Raw genomic sequence first — 1,704 nt, 5'->3', positions numbered from 1 at the left:
CCTCTCCAACCCACACCTGTATCAATTGCAATGATGTAAGGTGGCCTCCTAACCCGTGAGACTTGTCATAAAGTACACAGTAGTTCTAACCAGTTTTAGAACGCCTCTTTAGTTACATTATCAGTTCAAGTAGCTTACATTTTATCAACATAAGACACAACAGATGGAATTGCAAGAGGCAACACATAAGCTATTAATACCAAACTTTTGTGCTTAAGCCAAAGCATCATTATGCACTTCTTCTCTGACCAAATAACGGTGTTTTCTTTCCAGCAAGTCTGAAGGGCACAGCCAGGAGCACTAACGGAAGAGGGCTTCGGAGTAAGCGAGGGCTTTAGAAACATTCTCCTCTGGAATACAGAGAATGCAGTTACCAGACACGGGTTTCACCTTCGCAACCCGCACTGGGTGAAATTCGTGCCATTGTACAGACCAGTCTCCATAGAATGTCTCCCTTCTGAGGGGCAGCCTAGCAGTTTCGTGCAGAACAAGAATCAGTCACGTTTTCTCCCCTATGCCATGCTCAGGCACTGCTTTGGTGGTTTTTCCCCCCGTTCTTCTGGAAATGAAAACCACACATTCTTTTCTGGGACACTGAAATATTTCAAAAGGAGGAATCATATTTTAAAAAGATACTTGACATGGAGACCCTACACCAGTGACTTGGAAACCAACCTGAGTTGGACACATTTTGCGTTCAGTATCAGGAATGCATCCTCATGTTCCTATGTTAACATGAACTGGACACCCAACTTGAAAGAAAATCATAAGAAAAGGTCACTGAAATTGCAGCAAAATACCAAAATAGCAAAAAATACAATTGCCCATTAAGCTCTTACTGAAAATATAGACAGAAAAGCCAAAAAGACTGCTTTGTGTGAAAGCGATTGCTTTTTATAAACAAGAGAGAAGGAGCGCCTAGGTCATCATGTCGGAGATTGTCCTCTCTGCTGTAGGCTGAAGAAATGAGCCTCCTTCAAGATCTGGTTAATGTGAGAGTAAGGACCTTGGCCCCAGCACAGTGCATTGTCCTCGTGGGAGAACTCAAGGATATTGGAGTTAAGTTCAGCAATGTTCTGGTTTAAGCTGCTTTCTGGTACATTTTCTCGCTTGGGGTTATTGATGTTGCTGTGGTTCCTTTCATTAGCACTCCTTGATGACTGGAAGGAGAAAGACAGAAGGGGGATCGCTATTACGATACTGTCATCATTTTCCTGTTCAGTTTGAATACCAGCATCAAACTCACAAAAGACTTCACAGTTTGTAAAGCACAATCACTTAAGCTTGTTCATCCCCTCCTAACAACAGTGTTATTAATGAAGCTGGGGTTTATAGTCCCCACATTACAGAACAGCAAACATATCCGATGTGCCCCAAAAGTCCCCTTGCTAAGAAGTGTCAGGGACTGAACTCAAACACGGGTTCTCTTACTCCCAGTCACCCCATGTCTTCAGCTCCTGTTTATACCATTTGTTCCAATTACCTGCATCAGGGAAGGAAGTTCTTGTCATCCAGGAGAAAAGAGGAGCCACTGCTACAGAATGTAGTAGGGATTAGGACCAAAACAAGTAATATGGGATGCGGGTGCAAGTGTGGCAAAGAGATTATTGGGATCCTACTCTGCTCACACCTACCTGCACACAAACAGACGCGGACACAGACACGGACACAGACACACACACACACACACACACACACACACAC

The 1,704-nt window shown here is 43.7% G+C and overlaps 1 protein-coding gene across 1 annotated transcript; it reads right to left on the bottom strand.

The window, feature by feature from the left end:
• Positions 1 to 560: 560 nt before the first annotated feature.
• On the bottom strand, positions 561 to 1,162 carry LOC103728526 (protein FAM104A; the record flags this gene model as incomplete). Its single annotated transcript, XM_008826512.3, is given in 1 exon segment — positions 561 to 1,162. A coding segment is annotated over 1 exon segment (236 nt), but the record flags the coding sequence as incomplete, so codon positions are not given.
• Positions 1,163 to 1,704: the final 542 nt, after the last annotated feature.

Source organism: Nannospalax galili, unplaced genomic scaffold (assembly GCF_000622305.1).
Source record: "Nannospalax galili isolate Female #2095 unplaced genomic scaffold, S.galili_v1.0 C49551315, whole genome shotgun sequence".
Classification (NCBI taxonomy): Eukaryota; Metazoa; Chordata; class Mammalia; order Rodentia; family Spalacidae; genus Nannospalax; species Nannospalax galili.
This window is presented reverse-complemented; position numbering and strand designations above follow the sequence as displayed.